At 44.7% G+C, this 18,300-nt stretch overlaps 1 protein-coding gene across 1 annotated transcript in view; it reads right to left on the bottom strand.

The window, feature by feature from the left end:
* ACOXL (acyl-CoA oxidase like) overlaps nucleotides 1-18,300 on the bottom strand; it is a 382,696-nt gene that overhangs the window by 363,004 nt on the left and 1,392 nt on the right. The window contains 1 exon segment of the mRNA XM_073791125.1: nucleotides 4,834-7,537. Within this exon segment, the coding sequence (XP_073647226.1) occupies nucleotides 4,834-5,054 (221 nt within the window). The 5' untranslated portion in view covers nucleotides 5,055-7,537.

Below are 18,300 nucleotides of genomic sequence, written 5' to 3'. Positions count from 1 at the left end.
AGTCACAGCGATGTGAACACTGGATAGTGATTTAAGTAAAAATGGGGATGCACGGATTTGGGGGAATAAGGAAAGAAAGTGGGCATTAGTGGGAATCTTCATTTTTTATACCAGTAAGTCATTATATAATCAAGAAGTAGCTGCTTACGCATGCTTTTAAGGAAATAGAGGTAAATAACATAAGAATCCAATGAAAGACTTGGAAGTGTTTGCCAGTGAGGAAAGGGGATGAGGGATGAAGGGGGTGGAACAGGGGTGGATGCTTCTCACTCCAAACCTCATAGTATTTTTTGTATTAAGTAGGTTCATACATATGAACATTATAGGTTCATACATAAAAATTAAATTGTAAAAGAGCAAGCTATAGGACAAAACACATAGCATGATCTTGTTTATATAAGAAAATGTTCGCATGTATATGTGAACTCATAGGAAAATAGAAAAAGTAGAAAAAAACCCTACAACACACTAAAGTATTCAAAGTGGTCGGAGGACCAAAAGTCCATCAACAAATGAACGGGTAAACAAAATGTGGTCTATCCATGCAGTGGAGTGTTATCCAGCCTTAAAAAGGAAGGAGATTCTGTCATGTGTCACAATATGGACGAACCTTCAGGACACTCTGCTAAGTGCAAAAGCCAGACTCCAAAGGACAAATATTGGATGATTCCACTTATGTGAAGTAACTACAGTAGAGATTCGTAGAGACAGAAAGTAGAATGGTGCTTGCCAGGGGCTGTGGGGAGGAAGGAAGGGGGAGTTAGTGTTTAATGAGTAGAGCGTCAAACTGTGAGGATGCCGAAGTTCGTGGGTGATGGTCGCACAACACTGTGAATGTACTTAATGCCACTGCACACTTAAAAATGGTTAAAATGGTAAATTTTATTTTCTGTGTATTTCACCACAATCAAAAAAGAAAAAATGGTTGGGGGAGGGGACAGTTTAAGAAACTTTCACGTTTTCCATATTATTTGACTCTTTGCAATGAGAAGTTTTTCATGAAATACTTGCATGTATATAGAAGACTGAGGGGAAAAACTAAACCTTCGCAAAAGTTAAGGAAGAGAAATGTGCATTGCTCCAGGGAAGGAAAGAAAAGGCAGTGAAGAGAAACAAGGGGGAGGGGGAAACAGGCAGGCCCAGCACAGCCAGGTCAGGGAGGGGAGCCCTGAGGAAGCGTGGTGAGGGGGTCTGGGGGACCCAGAAAGGTCAGGTGGGGCCTATAAGCCTTGCATTGTGCACACCCACTCGCCCCCCAGGCCCTCAGGAGAGAGCTCCGGTCTGCCAAGAAACAAACTCAAAAACATTTTAAAATCTTATCTCATTTCAGATGTTGCTTTTAAATATTCCCTGCAAACCCCAGGGAGGAGCCTCAAGTGGCCCAGAATCCTCTGGGGTCCCAGTCAAGGACATGCTGTCCTATGCACCACAGGGCAGGTGTGACCCTCAGCAGCCGGGGCATTCCCGGAGCCTGGGGGACCCTCCACCGGAGTAGGAACAAGAAGGACTCGGCCTGGCAAGCTGGTCTTGGGGAGAGACGGGGGACCTTGGCTGTGCCCACACCACACCTGGGGAGGCGGACTAGTGGATGAATCCCTGCACTGAGGGCAGCTATGATGTGCACAGAAAACTGCACAACCAGGTTTTTGTTTTTTGTTTCCTGGGCTCTTATGTCCTGGGAGTGCCGGACCCTGTACAAACTTCCCACTATACACACAGCACTCACACTAATGAACCCCACCCCCTCCCATACCTACTTGAACTTCAAAGGCCTGGGGAGCGGAGACCGGCCACAGGAGGCCTCACCTTGCCTCAGTGAATCTGAGCTAGAGAAGCTTTATTTCTGGCCTCCCATGGAGCGTTTTACTGCAGCAGAATGTTAAAAAAAAAACATCGAGAAATCAGGATCACTGTCTTCTAACCCCCGTAAGATCAAATCTGATACAACGTGAACTTTCAAGCAGATAGCACAATCTTTAATCACTGGGGAAAAACAATATGAAATGTAGCCTCTTATTTCAACTCTGAAATTATGAGGTCAATAAGCAAGAACTGGCTAGAATGGAAAAGTGTTTGTTAGGGTAATTTGTACCTTTTTTTCTCCTTTTTTTTTTTCCTCTTTGGTGTCACACCACAGCCAGCAACACTAAACAGCTACTCAACAGTTTATAAGTGTCCCAACAATCCAGCGGCACAGATATTATCCCCATTCTTTTGAATCAGCAAATGTAAGCTCAGGAAGGTAAAATCACACTTGATGACAATCACACAGGCAATAAGCTGCCGGCCGGCTTTCCAGCCCCCGCCTGCCTTTCCCCCTGTCCCTAAGCAGACCATTTAATTCACAGCAAAGAACCTTCTACAAGGCCCAAATCAGCAGTTTGGATATTAGCATTCTTTCCCATCATTTAAACTGCAGTTACCTAAACTGAAAAGACAAAGAGATGACAGCCCACGAACGAAACTGAAAAGATGGAGGAAGATAGGAAAAGGGGTGTGACAGAACTAAATATGACTTAAAGCAGCAGGACCTCCTTGCCCTCTGAAAAATTACTGAGGCCTCCACACAAAAACCTGCACATAGATGTTTATAGCAGTTTTATTCACAATTGCCAAAACTTGGAATCAACCGAGATGGCCTTCAGTAGATGAATGGATAAATAAACTGTGGTTCATCCAGACAATGGAATACTATTCAGCAAGAAAAAGAAATGAGCTATCAGGCCATGAAAAGATATGGATGAAGCTTAAATACATATCAGTAAGTGAAATAAGGCAATCTGAAAAGGCTACATACTATATGATTCCAACTGTATGATTGTAGAAAAGGCAAAACTATGGAAACAGTGAAAAGATCAGTGGTTGCCAGGGGTGGGTGGTAGAGAGAGAAAAATAGAGCACAGAGAATTTTTAAGGCAGTGAAAATACTCTGTATGATACCAAACGATGGGTACATGTCATTATACTTTTGTCTAGACCCACAGAAAGTACACCACCAAGAGTGAACTGTAATGTAAACTGTGGACTCAGTGATTATGATAAATCAATAGATTCATTTCTGGTTAAAAAAAATACACACACACACACAAACAAAAAAACACACAAAAAAACAAAAAACAAGTACCATTCTGGTGAGTGATGTTAATAATGGAGGGGGGGGCTATGTCTGTGTGAGGACAGGGGGTATATGGGATATCTCTGTACCTCCCTCTCAATTTTGTTGTAAACCTAAAACTGCTCTTTAAAATTGTCTTTAAAAAAATTATTGGGGGCCCCAAATATCTATTGGTATTTATCATTTCAGAAATTATAACAGAAAAATTGTTCAAATATTTATTAAATCATTTGAAAATAACAGTATTAAAATCTAATTAGAAAAGTAGCATTGTTCTGCATTTTTACAATTCTCTTTCATATCTGCCTTAAAACTGCTGGATTCTCATGTCTGCTTCTGCAGACATGTTGGAAAATTATACATCATGTAGTCTCTGGGAACTACCACTGTACACTTGTGAGAAAATGAGAATGAAAAGGCCAATAACTGCTTCATATTATTACTAAAATAATTTCTAACTTGTGAAGCTCCTGGAGTCCTGGGTACCGCCCGGAGTCCCTGGACCATGCTTTGAGAATCATGACATAAAGAACTAGGTGTGAGAGAGAAGGAAAAAGAAGGTGGGGAGACACTCAAGGGCACACCCACCATCTCACACCTGTCAGCTTTCACCTTCCCTAAGCTCCCCTCTCCCCACTGGGTACCACCAGGGCAGAAACCGCAGCTTCCTGGCCAAGGACAGGCTGCTTTTACTCCAAGCATCTCCTTCCCTCTAAGCCCAGCTCAACCTTCAGACATAAACTAAACATGGGCTAAGTAGTTAATCTTCCTTCGGAACATACTGGTGTTCTTAACTGGAGCTTTCTTAAACTAAAACTCCAAAGCCTGATTCTAAAAGTGGGCTTATCAGTCGGCCTGAGATGGGGTCAGCCGCCCAACAGAGCACAGGAGAAACAGTCCCCATTGAGACACAAGGGTTGAGTTCTGGTCCTGACTGGCCGGTCCCTGGGTTATTTTCTCCCTCTGTAAACTTAGGCTGTACCAAGCCCCCTGCCCACTTCTCAGGGCTGTCCTGGCATCAAATGACCTCGTGGACCTGAGCCCACCTTACAACCCAAGCACCCCAGCTGCTCTTAGGCCGCCCCTCTGCACACCTGGACTCCGCGGGGCCCCTGGGAGCCTGCCCCACGCTGACGACCAGATACACCCTGGGCAGAGCCAGTCCACCCCTGTGCCGGGAAAATGCCCTCACTTCCCGGCAGGCACAACCCGAGAGACGCTGTTCTGCCCCCTGTTTCCGCGCTCCTGGTCCGGACAGGGTTGCACAGTGGCCCTGGGCGCGCTCCACTCCCGCCTCATCCTGGGTTTTCTGCCCCTTATTCCCTGCAGAGGTGGGACACGCGGAGGCGGGGAGTCAAGAAACAAGTTTAGAAGCAAGGCCGATCCTTCCAGCCACCACTCTCGGCCGAGCACCCCGCCCGCCACTGTGGGGGCCCACCCGTGCACCCCGACTCCCGGTGTAGGAGGGAGCTCGGCGGGCGGAGGACACCTCCGGGGGCAGATGAAGTCGCCGGCTCTGCAGCGCCCACAGGGCTGGGGACAGCAGTCCATCATCTGCCAAGTCGGGAGGGACCTACTTCTCGGGCACAGCACCCACACCCCCAGCTCGCCCTCGCCCGGGGCGCACCAGGAGGGCGCTGCCCGCAGGGACGCGCGGGGACCGAGGGGATGCGGCCGGCGGCGGGACGCACGGGGCGGGGTGGCGACGAGGCCGGTACCTGTGCCGGAAGAGCGGGCAGCCGCCCAGAAGCCAGCGCAGCTCGTTCTTGAGGCTCCAGAACTCACAGTCCAGATAGCGCTGCAAGGACGAGTCCCCGAGCCCCAGGTCCGGCGCCGGTTCCATCGCGCCGCCCGTCCTCTGGCGCGTCCGCGGGGCCGCTTCCCTGCGCACCTCCTCCAGCTGCTGGCATTTGGGGCCGAGAAGCGCACACCCTCTCATCCGCACGCAGCCACCCAGTCTCCTCCCTCTTCAAAGGCTCGTCCCCTCCCTCCCCCGCGCTGGCCCTGCCCCGACCGACTCCCTAGGCACCAAGTGAAGAAAGAACAGGCCAGGGAATCTGGGCTCTTACAGAGGTCTCCCCTGGAACAAACTCTGCTGCCTGGCCCTGGGGCTTTAGTTTCTGCCACTCATGCCCACGGCCCAGTTGTCCCTCCAGTCGCTGGCCCACAAGAAGTATTAGAACCCTAGAGGGGGAGTTGGTGAGGTAGACACAGGGTACGCTGTGGGCACGGGGGTCCTGGTTGCTCAGAGCTGTGACATCTTACTCAGAGGACCTCCTGTGCCAGCCTCTCTGCTACCGAGACCCAAGATGCCCCAGGCCATGCTCTGGTCTCCTTACGGAGTCCAAGCTCGCTCTGCTCTCTGGGGTCAGGCCAATGAATGGAAGATGAGGTGCTGAGGCAAGGAATATGACCTTATTATGAAAGAGAGCAGGCTGAAAAGATGGCAAAGTCTCAAAACAACCATCTTATGGGGGTTTGGATGCCAGTTTCTTTTATAGCACAGAGAGGGGGAGGAGACAAGGAAGTAAAAAGGCGTAAGTTTTGCAAATATCACCTGGAATGGCCAGCCTCAGGGAGGGGATGCGTTAATTTCTGCTTTCTTGTAACCAGCCACAGGTGGACAGGGTCCAGATGTTTCCCTGAACAAAGGCACTTTGGTTTAACGTTCAGGCAGAGGGGCAGGGTTCCCCGAGGCAGGCCACTGTGTATAGACAGTATCCTTTTAGTGAACAAAAGCAGCGAAAGCAAAGGTTAAAGTAAAAGAAACAGATCCAACATGTAGTCTGATTTGGCTCTTCCCTGTTACAGTCCCAACTCAGCTGCAGCTCAGCTCAAATCCTTGCCACCCCCAAACTGGGCATTCCAATGAACTTTAATATTACTGTAATCTGGGGGTGGCCCGGGCCTGCAGAGTAGCTGGGAGATGCAAACAGAACAAGGCAATGAACAAACACTAACTCATCTCCCAGCACCCTCCTTCTGTTGTTCTAACAAGTGACCAATGTTCATTCCTTTCCTCTCTCTAAGTCTCATATACTTTATTGATTCTCCTTTTAAGTATAAAGGAAATGTTAGCTTCCAAAGACCACCCTGCTGAGGAGATGACTCTTGGGGGTGTAGTGTAGCTGGCAGTTGGGTCGCTGTCTGCTGTCATTGGGTTAATGGACATCACTCGTATCAGTTTCCTACAGCTTGTGTAACAAACATTTATTGTTAAAGTTCTGGAGGTCAGAAGTCTAAAATGGATCTTACAGGACTAAAAATCAAGGTGTTGGCAGAGCGGGACCCCTCCTGGAGGCTCCAGGAGGAAAATCCCTTTCCTCATCTTTTGCAGCTTCTAGAAGTTGCCTGCATTTGTAGGGTCCCAGCCCCTTCCTCCATCTTCAAAGTGCATCCCAACAACCTCTGCTTCCTTGCTGGTCTGCTGATTTTGACCTTCTTGCCTCCCTCTTAGAAGGACTCTGGTGATTACATTGGGCCCACCCAGATAATTCAGGATAATCTCCTTGTTTCCATATCTGTAATTTAATCATATCAATAATATCCCCTTCCCCAGGTGAGATAACATAACAGGTTCTGGGGATTAGGCTATGGACGTCTTTGGTGGGCCATTGTTCTGTCCACCACACCACCTGCGCAGCTGCAAGTAACAATACCTACCAGAGGCCATGAATAAGGACTTTGGCTTCTCATATAACAGGGAGGCTGGGGGTAGGAAAGCCCAAGGGCTACCTCAGTGGCTCTACCCCAGGGACCCAGGTTCCCTTTCCATCTTTCTTCTCCAGCATCCTTTCTCAGTGTGTTATCTTTATCTCTCAGTCATCAGATGGATGCTGCAACTCCAAGCACCACTTGGTGCCAAGCAGAAGAGGGGCATTTCCTTCTATATCAGTCAGGATAGCATAGTAGTAAGAAACAACCTCAAAACGACACACACTGTGGTCACAAATACCCCAAACCTTAGGGTTTAAAAAGATAAGACTTTAATTCTCACCACGCCACCTGGGGGCTCTGCCCCATGTCCTCTTTCTCCAGGTCCCAGCTGAGAGAACAGCCACTGTGTGGCCACACAGGCTCTTTAAGCTTCCAGCTGGAAAGGACCTGTGTAACTTCCACACACAATCCGTTGTCCAAAGCAGTTCACTCCTGACTCTATGCGGGAAGGGAAGTACCATCCAGGACATGCCCAGAAGGCCAACACCCCAAATAATCTGGGAGCAGCACTTGTGGCTACGAACGAAATCTTGCCAAACGTTTGACTCACTGTCTGTCCCATAGGCAATGTGCACTCTCCACTCCCCAAAGGAGACAACCAAAGTCCCAGACTATCACAATGTCAAGTCCAAGGCCCCTGGGGGGTGCACAGTAGTCTCTGCATCAAGTCAGGATGTGGTACCTTTCGATTCAGAGACCTAAAAGCTAAAAAGATAAGTTACTAAGTAAGCTTCCAAGTCTATGTAACTTTAGTGAGAAAAAAATCCTTTGTAGTTATAAGTCACTAAGATTTTGTTGGAGCTTTGTTTGCTGCCCAACCATAACCTAACCTATCCTAGAAGATCCTGGAAGAATTCTGATGCTGAAATAAAACACCAAAGTATGTGCAACTGGCTTAGAGACAGTGAAGGGAGAGGGCAGTGAAGGGAGAGGGCAGTGAAGACGATACTAGACAAAGCTGGATGGAAGGAGGTTCATGTTATGAAGTGGCAAACATTTGACAGCACTGTCACCAACAGATGACACAGCCTAATGCACTTATCACTTCAGAAGAAGATGCTAAAAACAATGTTAGCACTGCATGTTGGCTGCTATTGGTTGGGTTGGACAAGTTATTATAAGAGATGAACTTAGAAAAGAAGGGGTTTCTACACTGGCTGCGTATTAGATTAATTTAGGGTGGTTTGTTTGTCTTTTACTGCTCAGTGGCGCACTCAGTGGTCACTTAGCCCTTGGATAAGCCCCATCCTTCCCATTTTGCCACCGCTGCTAGGTGCCCTGAGAGGTTTCTCCCGTGTGATCATGAGCAGCTCCGCTGCCTCTCCCACTGGACACAGTCTGACTCCATGTGGAGCCCTGGGCTGCGACCAGAAGGTGCATGTGGGGAAGGGAGCCTGGAGACACAGCTCCCTTTATTATCATGTCACTTTGTGAACAGGGCCCTCCAGCAGAGTTTGCAATGAGAAAACTCAGCAGCCTTTGCTGACTGCCTCTCTTATCCCAGGAGCTAGACAGGTGTCCAGGGATAGGGAAGGGGAAGATTCCAGAAACAGCCACCACGCTGTCCTCAGGAATACCCACCCCTCCAAACAGCCACAGCTTCATTACAGGATCACCCCCGATGTGCCTGCCTCCTTTTCTCCCCAGGATGGAGTCTTTGACAAATGGACTCCAACGGGCACACTCCAGCCCCACCAGGCACGAGTGGCACATGCTGGGAATGCCCAGTGTGAACATGGACCAACGACACACTAAGGATTATCTCTGTATGTTGCATGCAGGGATCTCCATGACTAACTGTTTAAAAAGCAAGGGAAGAATGGTGTGTAAAATCTGCTACCTCTTGTGTAACAGGAGGAGTATGTGTGTGTGCACATTTACTTATGTTTTCAAAAAGAAACAAGGATAAACCAAAAGCTAATGAACTGTATGAGCTGTTTGTATATTTTGGAGATTAATCCTTTGCCAGTTGCTTCATTTGCAAATATTTTCTCCCATTCTGAGGGTTATCTTTTCCTTCTGTTTATGGTTTCCTTTGCTGTGCAAAAGCTTTTAAGTTTAATTAGGTCCCATTTGTTTATTTTTGTTTTTATCTTCATTACTCTAGGCAGTGGAATTGAAAAAGATCTTGCTGCAATTTATGTCAAAGAGTGTTTTGCCTATGTTTTCCTCTGAGAGTTTTATAGTATCCGGCCTTACATTTAGGTCTTTAGTCCATTTGTTTTTGTGTATGGTGTTAGGGAGTGTTATAATTTCATTCTTTTACATGTAGCTGTCCATGCTGAACAGCAGAAACTAACGCAACAATGTAAAGCAACTATACTCCAATAAAAATTAATTTAAAAAAAAGCCAATGAAAATTATTACCTATAAGAGGAGAGAGGGAATGAGGATGGAAGGTAAACTCTCTGAATACAACTTGTTTTATAATTTTTACTTTGGAGCTAGGTAAATGTTTTACATAACTTTAAAAAATTAAACCTAATGGGAAAATAAAGTTGCCCCTAAAAATGCAAACTGAAACAAATTTTCTCAATTCTATTTCAAGTTGACATGATCACAAGAGAAAACTATTCAACTAACTTTAAATTCATTACTTTGAACAGCTCACTAGGAATATAGCCCAAGAAAGGTAAAAAGAAATAGAGAAATTTTATACTACATTTAATAGTCCTAGTAGTAGTAGTAATATTGGTGTTAGTTTGAAACTGTTTTGTGTATGCTGTAATATAAAACAAATAATTAACTAGATAAATGGCATTAGAATCCAAGATCATTAACATAAAAAAGTGACAAATACAAAATCAAAGAAATTAAGGCAAAATCCTTAAGTTAAATCCTTACCTTAAATTTGAATTGGAGGGACTTCCCTGGTGGCGCAGTGGTTAAGAATCCGCCTGCCAATGCAGGGGACACGGGTTCAAGCTCTGGTCTGGGAAGATCCCACATGCCACAGAGCAACTAAGCCCATGTGCCACAACTACTGAGGCTGTGCTCTAGAGCCCACGAGCCACAACTACTGAGCCCGTGTGCCACAACTACTGAATCCCGTGCACCTAGAGCCCGTGCTCCACAACAAGAGAAGCCACTGCAATGAGAAGTAAGCACACGGCAACGAAGAGTAGCCCCCGCTCGCCACAACTAGAGAAAAGCCCACACGCAGCAACGAAGACACAACGCAGACAAAAATTAATTAATTTTAAAAAGAATGATCTCAACAACAGAAAAAATTTGAATTGGAAACAGTATGACTTTACAATTTGTTTAACTTCTATTTCTGGGGTGTTTTGTCCTATATGGAGTAGCAGCCAGTCTGTATATGAATGCATGAGGGTTGAACCCCCAATCCCAACTTGGGGACACTGATACATGAAAGCTAAGAACTTAACCAAACAAAAAGTGGGCAAGAGAACGTTCCCAGCAGTGGGACAGCAGAATCAAAGACCAGAAGGAAACAGGGCAAGGCTACCACATACAGTTGCTTAGGTTGTACACTGTACAAGGGCACCACATCCAGGAATTACACATACTGAAGTAATTTATGAGGAAGTACATAGGTGGGTTATGAGACCTTATTCCTCCCACCTAACACCTCCCAACACATAAATCCAAACTGTCAAATATGGCATGCACACACTAGGACAGCACGCACATACACACATATGATCAATGAGACACACAGGCACTCAGCTGCAGCCTGTCCTGACTGGGCTTGGGCTTCCTGAGCTCACCTTTCTCCCTCACTTGCCACAATTAGAGACCAATTTTCACACCCTGTTATACAAACCTGACACAGTCATCTCCTCTGGGAGGGGGCAGGGGACAGGTGGAGTGTGCTTCCCTGTGGTAAGAAGCAGAGGGGTGTGTGTGTGTGTGTGTGTGTGTGTGTGTGTGTGTGTGTGTGTGTGTGTGTGTGTGTGTGTGTGTGTGTGTGTGTGTTAGACCTTAGGGACTGAGAATTGGAGAGGGGTCGCTCTCTCTGCTAAAGTACTTGAAGATTATTGCCAGAATATAGAGAATGGAAACTAGAGGGGCAAATAGCAAATGTCACTGTGTCACATAACAGGGTTTGGCACAGTGCCTAGTGCATGGCACTCACTCAACCAATGGACATCGCCGTTCTAGCCAGAGCAATTAAACAATAAAAAAGAAATAAAAGGCATCCAAATTGGAAAGAGAAAAGTAAAACTATCACTTTTTGCAGTCTGCACTTTTGAAGACATTATCTTATGTATGGGAAATATAAAAGAATCCACCACAAAACCACTAGAACTGATAAAATAATTTAGCAAATTTGCAAGATACAAGATCAACATACAAAAAGCAGTGGTATTTCAACACAGTAGCAATAACCAATCAAGAAATGAAATTAAGGGCTTCCCTGGTGGCGCAGTGGTTAAGAATCCACCTGCTAATGCAGGGGACATGGGTTTGAGCTCTGGTCCGGGAAGATCCCACATGCTGCAGAGCAACTAAGCCTTTCCGCCACAACTACTAAACCTGCGTTCTAGAGCCTGAGAGCCACACTACTGAACCTATGTGCCACAAGTACTGAAGCCCACACACCTAGAGCCTGTGCTCCGCAGCAAGAGAAGCCACCACAATGAGAAGCGCAGGCACTGCAACGAAGAGTAGCCCCCGCTCGCCACAACTAGAGAAAGCCCGCACACAGCAATGAAGACCCAATGCAGCCAAAAATAAATAAATGAAATAAATAATTTTTTTAAAAAAGAAGCAATGAAATTAAGAAACTATTTTTCATTTACAATAGCATCAAAAATAATAAAACACTTAGGAATAAATTTAATCAAGGTGGTGCAAGACTTGTACACTGAAAACTACAAAACATGGTTGAAAGAAATTAAAGACCTAAATAAATGAAAAGAGAACCAACGTTGCTGAGTGGAAGGCTATCACCACTGGTGCCTCTAGTTGCCTAGGGTTAGTTAGAAATTTTTGTCATTCCCTGGGGAAAAGAAATCATCTACACATGAAGCATGCCCATGTAATATATATGATAATTAACTATTGTTGAAATCTTTATTTAACCTAACAATCATCTTTCCTCAGCAAACCAATTAATATTGATTCACGGTCACATCAGCAAGCCAAAACCTAATATTTAAAGTTTCATGTTCTTGTAAGGATTCCATCTGCCCAGAAGTTACACCATCCATGAGACTAATACCCGATCACCAAGTAACTCAAATGTTTTCCTTGTCTTTTGTTCATTTTTTATTTTTCTCTACCTTGTTCATTTTCTACAAAAATTTGCCACTTCCTCCCCTGCTTCACAATTCTCTAGACTCTTGAGAACAGAGACCACCTGCTTCATGAAGTATTAAATGAAGTTTGTTTGTATCACCTCAATTGTCTTCATTTTTTTTTTTTTAACACCATATATATGCCTAGACTAAGCATCTGGTAAACTAGGCTCCAGGTAACTCATGGTACCCTCACATCACTCCTTTGTTTCCTAAAAGACAAACAAAAGGACCTCATTCAGACTTTGATACACAGACAAGAATTATATTAGTGCTCAGCTACACAGACATTGGTCAGGACTATCCCGGAAGTTGATGTTTTTAAATAAACAAGTTTGAAACTTGATTTTAGCTCTTTTCTCTAGATTGGGAAGTGTCCAGCTCTTTGAAGGGACAGAAGCAATCCAATCTGAGCAAGAATACTAAAGACTTAGCAACTTGACAAGAGGAAAGGACTGCTGTCCTGAAAGCATAGATAATGTTATAAGGTAGAGAGGCATTAATGCTAATGAAATTTCGAGCTTATGCTCAGAGATGCAGATCACCTCCATGGTATAAGAAAAAGAAATCTGTCTGGTCTTTGACCAGGGTTCCTGGCACAGAGCTTCAAAAACACTGGGAATTTCTTAAGTGATCAAGTGTCTTTGTTATACTAATGAGATGACACCTGGTGGGTCCCTATATAGCCTCAGGATGGGGACTGGTCAGCAGAAAGGTTGGGGCTTTGAGTCCTAACGTCAGTCAGACCTCCTGACATCAAGAAAGGGGAGGGAGGGTCGGAGACAGAGTTCACTCATGTGCTCAATGATTTAATCAGTCATTTTTACATAATGAAACGCCAGTAAAAACTCTGGACACTGAAGGTCAGTGGAGATTCCTGACTGATGAACACACTGACGTGCCAGGGAAATAACACACCCTGACTCCACGGAGAGAGGGTCCACATTGAGGACAGTCCCAGACCTTGCCCTATGCGTATCCTTTATAATAAAGCTGTAATCATCCACATAGCACTTTCCTGAGTTCTATGAGCCATTACAGTAAATTGTCAAACCTGGACGGGATTGTGGGAACCCCTGAAATTGGATCGGAAGTGTGGCTAGCTGGGAACCCCTGGAACTTGTGGCTGGTGTCTGAACTAAGGATGATCTTGTTGGGGACCGTGCCCTTAAACCTGTGGATTCTGACTAACTCCCAGGTGGCTAGTGTCAAAGTTGAACTGCAGCACACCCAGTTGAGGTGGAAAAAAAACACCTTCTATGAGAACCAGGAGAAGGGTTGGTCCATCATCACTCAAGAGAGGTGTGGTCAGCTGTCACTGCCTATATGGCCAAACTGCTACCTTTAAGATAAAGCTGGCCAGGGCCTGATGACGGTGTAGTTTCTCCTAAAAGCCTCACACTTTTTTGAGCAGTGATTTTCCCCAAGAAGCCAGAACTACTTTCTTCTAATTAAACTCAGGGTGGTATTTTAGCAACAAAACTTTTCTGTAGGCTATACCTACTCTACTCATAACCCTAATTCCTACAAGGCAATTCAAGTCCCCTTCACTCCAACCCTTGAAATGAAGACATCTTTTCAAATACACAGCAGTTTTGCCCAACATTCTACTTTCCAATGTTAAACTTTCCAACTATTCATTTTTTCCAGTAAGGGTGACTTATTATACGTAGAACTAAATGTGAGTTAACCATTGTAAGTACTTTTTTTAAAAAATTTATTTATTTTCGGCTGCATTGGGTCTTCATTGCTGCGCACAGGCTTTCTCTAATTGTGGCAAGCAGGGGTTACTCTTTGTTGCAGTGCGCAGGCGTCTCATTGCAGTGGCTTCTCTTGTTGCAGAGCACAGGCTCTAGGTGCATGCATTTCAGTAGTTGTGGCTCGCAGGCTCTAGAGCACAGGCTCAGTAGTTGTGGCACACGGGCTTAGTTGCTCCGCAGCATGTGGGATCTTCCTGGACCAGGGCTTGAACCCGTGTCCCCTGCATTGGCAGGTGGATTCTTAACCACTGTGCCACCAGGGAAGTCCCCGTAAGCACTTCTGAAATAAATTCTCAAATAAGAAAACAGTATGTCTGGTCTAAGAATCTTTTGGTTCTGGGGCCTGTTATATGATCTAATAGTTGTCCATCCTAACAGGTCATCTCTCTATTGAAAGTGAGATGGAAGAAATTCCCTGGCAGTCCAGGGGTTAGGACTCCACACTTCCTCTCCAGGGAGCACAGGTTTGATCCCTGGTCAGGGAACTAAGATCCTGCAAGCCACGTGGTGCAGCCAAAAATAAAATAAATTAAATTCAGAAAAAAAATTTTAAAAAAAGAGAGATGAAAAGATTCTTTTGTGGAGGAAACGAATGAGGTTTGACTCACCATCAGTCAGCAAAAAGGAAAGAAAAGACTTATGAGAGCATGTAAAGGAAAATACAGAAAATACAGATCAGGCAACATCTCTGAACTCTACAAAATGTTTTTTAACATATCCATTTGGGTAAACTTTAAAATAAACAAAAGCCTCCATTTCTCAGGGATCCAAAGGAAAAATGGTGGGATCTGAAGTGACTGTTCTCATCCATCTTATTTTGTAAGTCATGAGAGATGGAATGGGTGACAGCAGCTGTGAAGAGAAAAGGAAGACAAGCTCTATCTTAGATGCTGTGGGACAGAGGGAAACTGGAGAACAGCCCTAAGTCCCTGACATTGATCACAGAAGCCATCCCACTCAGTTAGGGATGGAGAAGCCTAAATCAAGGGGAGTGAGTCCTACAAATTCAGGAAAGTGCCTTTGATGAAGGGAAGTAATATGTTTCATGTATGTTTTTGATTCCAAGACTAAAGTTTGCTGTATCTGGTTTCCTAAGTCTTAGGAGAACAACTTGCCCCAGAATCCAAGACAGCACAACTTACACAGCAATGGAAGGATACAACCAACGTTCGCATACAGAAGCTGAAGAAAGAACTCTGTAGCTGACAAGAGGGATGAATTCCGAAGAGATGCACAGAGCTAAGGTAGGCCAGTTTGGAGAGAATACGAGCAGTCATTTATCAGGATGCAAGACAAAGCTTATGAAGACCTCAGAGGCCTCTAATAAGGGAAGAATAGGATAGAGAAAGGAACAGGGTCTCTGGTTTTAGAACCAGGCTCAAAATGTAAATAACATCTGGGTATCACTTAGGTCCTTTAAACAAATACCAGCCTATACATAGGACTGAACATTCTATTAAAGATTCTTGGGGAGGCTGATGGGGGCGGGAAGCTGGGATTCCCATTCTTTCTCCTAGGCTGCAATGATACAAGAGTATATTCTGGGTTTTGACCACACAGGCATCTTCTGAAGTCACCAAACACTCTCAGATGAAAAACATTTCAGATGGGCTTTATTTTTTCCTTTCTTCATATCAACTTTATTCTTAATGTCAATACTTTATAACCCCTTAAATCACTTATCAGCTTTCTGTAACTATTTTAATTATAAATCCCTAATCTCTTTTTTTCTTTTTTTGCGGTACGCAGGCCTCTCACTGTTGTAGCCTCTCCCGTTGCAGAGCACAGGCTCCGGATGCGCAGGCTCAGCGGCCATGGCTCACAGGCCCAGCCGCTCTGCGACATGTGGGATCTTCCCGAACCGGAGCACGAACCCGTGTCTCCTGCATTGGCAGGCGGACTCTCAACCACTGCGCCACCAGGGAAGCCCATAAATCTCTAATCTTATATGAGGTTTCAGCAACATATCTAATACTGCTATTCTAAATTCTTTTAAATTTCCCAGTGGAAGGAAGATATATGTGTATCTGTGATTGTTTGCATCTGTCAAACAGGCAGTACCTAGAGAAAAATAATCACTTTTCTGAACAGAGTTCTAACTGATATCATGTGACAACCCAAGAAATTGAGTGGAGAACCTTCTGAGGCTACAGGAGAGTGGAATTCAGAGAAACATTATGAAGACAAGGAGGCAAATTTCTTTTTTCATTTTACAGATCAGGAAACTGACACCCAGATTAAGAGTTTAAGTCATTTGCCCATTATCTGCTTCTTGGGAAAGTCAAGGTTGGAGCTCATGTCCCCTGACGTGGCCTGGTTTTCCTTCTCCAATAAGTCTGGAAATTATGATGCTGGAATAACAAGTCACTGAAAGCCCAAATATGAATAAAAATACTTTACTCACTGGCCTTCCTATAACTTAGAGAATCTATTAGTCATTTGACAGAAATGGACATTTAATATTGAAATTAGCAAGCAGGTAAAGTAAATTAGAGTTTTAAAGGAAGAGAGACTTGTAACTGCACATTTCTGCCTCAGAAGCAGGAAAGGCAAACTTAAAGACACAGGTGGACCATTTACTCCCACCCAGATCAAAACAAGCCTCCCCCCTCACGTTCTGGGGTGGGTTTGGGAAGATAAGACAACAGATTCACTAAGGCAACAGCAATGCCAAAAATTAAAGGGAGGGCTAGATCACTGAAGCAAGGATTATTATTTAACAGATTTTCAGATATTCCATGGCAATCACTACACTCTCAACACAAATCTGAGAAAAAAGCGTAGAGGGAGAAGATTAAAGAAGATAAGAGTCACAGCAGATGAAATGTGAAATGCTGTCGGTGGCACAAGCTTCCAATTAGTGATTTTTTTTTTTTAATGGGCAACATATTTGCGAGCCTTTGGGTATTTTCTGCTTCTATTGATTTATGTAAACTGCGAGCATTGGGGGGTTTATAGATTTGCTTCATCAAAGTATCAAACTATTTCTTCATCAAACTATTTGGAGGTTCTTCCTTTATTCCTGACATGTAGAGGTAATGTGAAGCTCTTAGAAGAAAACAATCATTCTAGGCTTAGGAAACAGCACATGAAACTTCCCTCAATAAGAAGCTCCTTTCAACCTGGCCTGTCTCTCCCTTCCTTCCACGGTGCCCAGGAGGAAGGTCCAACGCCTGGTTACCTCTCCAACTCAACACATCTGAAAACAAGCATCAGCCTTGCCAGCTTCAATGACTGTTTCTGTCAATTCTTCTAGGCCACGAAATCATCTTTCTTTTCTTTTCCTTACATACTGAAGACATCACTGTGTTCTGAGAACTCTCCCTCCTTGAGATCTGATTCCCTACGTTACCTTCTTCCATTCCCTCTGCCTCCAATACCAGTTTAAAGTCTGCAAATTACTGTTCTCTGCCTCTGCTACCCACCCCTCCCTTCCCCTGTCCCCAGTAAATCCCGATTTATTGGGAACAGGGTCCATTAACCTAATAGGGACATTACGAAGAACCCATTGTGTGGGAGGGTCATTGTAGTTGCCCCTCAGAATAAGAATAATGGCAGAGAGGGGCGTCCATAATTAAGGACAAAGGGAAGGCATTGAGTAAGCCAGGAAATTATTCCTAGAAACACATCAGATTCTAATAACTGCTGACAACCCTAGTACTTCTGTTACTCCTAGATATACCCACAGTGATTGGCATCAGGGCTTTATAGGGGATCATTGTGACCTTTTCAAGGGGCAGTGTGGAAGAGGCATCCACAATACTTTACCCTACTCTACAAACCAGCCTGGTGGGAAAGCAGCTCCTAGCAGTAGAAAGGAAGGAGGGCAGACAATCTCTGCAGCTTCTGGAAAACAGGGTAGAGGTAAGTATAATTACCGTAAGGTCCTATAACCACGGTGCTATTTGTTCCCAAAAGGCCCAGTTTACTATCAAGATCAAGTGCAAACTCCTTAATCTAACATTTAAGATTAGACATCAAACTATTAAACCAGTCTTTCAAAAAGAATCTCCACTGCTCATTAGCAGGAGTCCTCAAGGGTGAGTTTCTTCAGTAACCCTGATTTACATCAGGAATGTCCTCCCCAGGCTCTCCCCAATCCAGATCCACCAGCACCCCCTGCACCCCCTGTTAAGGCCCAAGTCAAAAGTTAAGCCCCCCTTGCCCCATGAAGCTTTCTCTGACAGACAGCAGACAGGCCCCACGTCCCCTCCCTCCTATGGACTCCCCTAGCAGATAGGCTAAATCATTTGTATTAATTTAGCACTTAATACACATTAATTTAGCAATTAATATTTTCTATGTCTGTATCTCCATCTCCCAGATAATACCACTAGTTTCTTAAGGACAGGATCTGTTTCAGTAAGATAAGGTTGTAATTAGGTATAAATCCAATAGCAGTGGATGCCCAATCATCGTTTCCTGATTGTTGACTGATTGAGGT

The sequence above is a fragment of the Tursiops truncatus genome, chromosome 14, assembly GCF_011762595.2.
Source record: "Tursiops truncatus isolate mTurTru1 chromosome 14, mTurTru1.mat.Y, whole genome shotgun sequence".
Classification (NCBI taxonomy): Eukaryota; Metazoa; Chordata; class Mammalia; order Artiodactyla; family Delphinidae; genus Tursiops; species Tursiops truncatus.
Note: the sequence above shows the minus strand (reverse complement) of the source record. Positions and strands in the feature narration are given on the sequence as shown.